This window comes from Nanorana parkeri, unplaced genomic scaffold (assembly GCF_000935625.1).
Source record: "Nanorana parkeri isolate BGI_ZX_2015 unplaced genomic scaffold, ASM93562v1 scaffold2508, whole genome shotgun sequence".
Classification (NCBI taxonomy): Eukaryota; Metazoa; Chordata; class Amphibia; order Anura; family Dicroglossidae; genus Nanorana; species Nanorana parkeri.
In genome coordinates this window covers 44,071-45,931 of record NW_017308776.1, presented here as the reverse complement: position 1 = coordinate 45,931, position 1,861 = coordinate 44,071, and the positions used below count along the sequence as shown (strand labels likewise).

Sequence of the window (1,861 nt, the reverse complement as noted above, 5' to 3'; positions counted from 1 at the left end):
GGTCGGGGGGGGGTCAGGGGGCAGTTATTTGTCTGTTCAGGTAATTGTCAGCTCTTGTGGTTCTGGCAGAGTCAGGATGACCGTCTCCTACACACTGAAAGTGGCCAACGCGCGATTCGGAGGATTCTCCAAACTTCTATTCCGATGGAAAGGAAGTATCTATAAACTTCTATACAAAGAATTCCTGGTATTCATCACCCTCTACACCATCGTGAGCCTCGTCTACAGGTGAGTCACCTCATACCACTTGCCTGAACACCGACCACAGATACCGAGACTTACACCTAGTATACAGGATAAGGGAAGTGGTACTGTGCAGAGTCCATACATACAGAATGAGAACAGATACCGAGACTGACACAATGCATACAGGACAAGGGAAGTGGTACTGTGCAGGGTCCATACATACAGAATAAGAACAGATACCGAGAATGACACCCGGCATACAGGACAGGGGAAGTAATACTGTGCAGAGTCCATACATACAGAATAAGAACAGATACCGAGATTGACACCCGGCATACTGGACAGGGGAAGTGGTACTGTGCAGAGTCCATACATACAGAATAGGAGCACACAGTTCCAGTATGATCTGGTTGGCATTTGGGGTTTTCTCCCCCCTCCCCCCAGCCCTGTACTCTCGGGTCCGGAATTATGGTTTTATGGTTCTGGTCGGTGACACAAGTGGCAGATTTATGGAGGTGATTCGGCCATTAAACTCCACAAATACGACCATCAGATGGAGCTTCTCACACTCCGAACATTCCATTTATTACCAAATAAATCATCAATTACACTGAGAAGGAAGAAGGGAGAGTCAGCGAACTAATATGTATATCGCCAACATCTTCCATAGCGCCGTACATAGCGAGGCCGTAGCACTGAGATTCAATCATACACAAATAGATGAAGAGCTGACAATCTAATCCGTACTAATGTCCCCTCCCCCCCAAGTCACACACTATTATTTTACATGTATATAGCTCTGACATATACCGCAGTGCTGTACAGGTGACTCTGATCCAGGCACACAGCGCCCCCCTGTGGTTGTTATATATATTAACCCTTCACACCCCGGCTGATTTGCCCCCTTCAGATTGGCTCTGAATGAAGAACAGAAGCGAATGTTCGAGAAGGTGGCAAACTACTGCAACAAGTACACGGACCTCATCCCCGTGGCCTTCGTCCTGGGATTCTACGTCAACCTGATCATCAATCGTTGGTGGGCCCAGTACACCAGCATCCCCCTGCCGGACCAGCTCATGTGCGTGGTGTCCAGCACCGTCCACGGGGCGGACGAGAGGGGCCGCCTGCTCAGACGCACCCTGATCCGCTACGCCAACCTGTCATCGGTGCTGATCCTGAGGTCCGTCAGCACCCGCGTCCTCAAGAGGTTCCCCACCATGGATCACATCGTGGACGCAGGTGGGTCAGAAAGTTCCGCCAGCACGACTGATTGGGATGCTTCTCCCTCTCCCGTTCTGAGCTCTGCTGTATGAGCTGCAGTGCTTTCACTAAGCCTTTCATGTAGACATGCCTCAGTGTGACTTAGTGTCGGCCTTTGGCAGTCCCTGCGCTGGGCAGAGACCCAAGTAGCAGAAGAACCGCCAAATAGAAGACAAACTGAGCTCTCTGTGGGGAAGCAGCGGCCTCTCTGCTGAGGTCCCATATATATTCCATTCTGAGTCACAGTCAGAGATCAACAATCAGCCGGGAACATGAGCTTTGCTGATTGGAGAGTCGTAGGTCTGGCCCAGCGTGGGGTCTGTCTGACCTCGGCAGAGAGGCCACTGCTTCCCCACAGAAATCAAGGCTCCCCGGAATTCAGAGGAATTATTGATTATCATTTATCACATCAATG

The 1,861-nt window shown here is 50.6% G+C and overlaps 1 protein-coding gene across 1 annotated transcript in view; it reads left to right on the top strand.

Moving 5' to 3' along the window:
- Positions 1–76: 76 nt before the first annotated feature.
- The window catches only part of BEST4 (bestrophin 4), a 10,938-nt gene continuing 9,153 nt past the window's right edge, over positions 77–1,861 (top strand). The window contains 2 exon segments of the mRNA XM_018573727.1: positions 77–228; positions 1,097–1,429. Of these exon segments, the coding sequence (XP_018429229.1) occupies positions 77–228; positions 1,097–1,429 (485 nt within the window).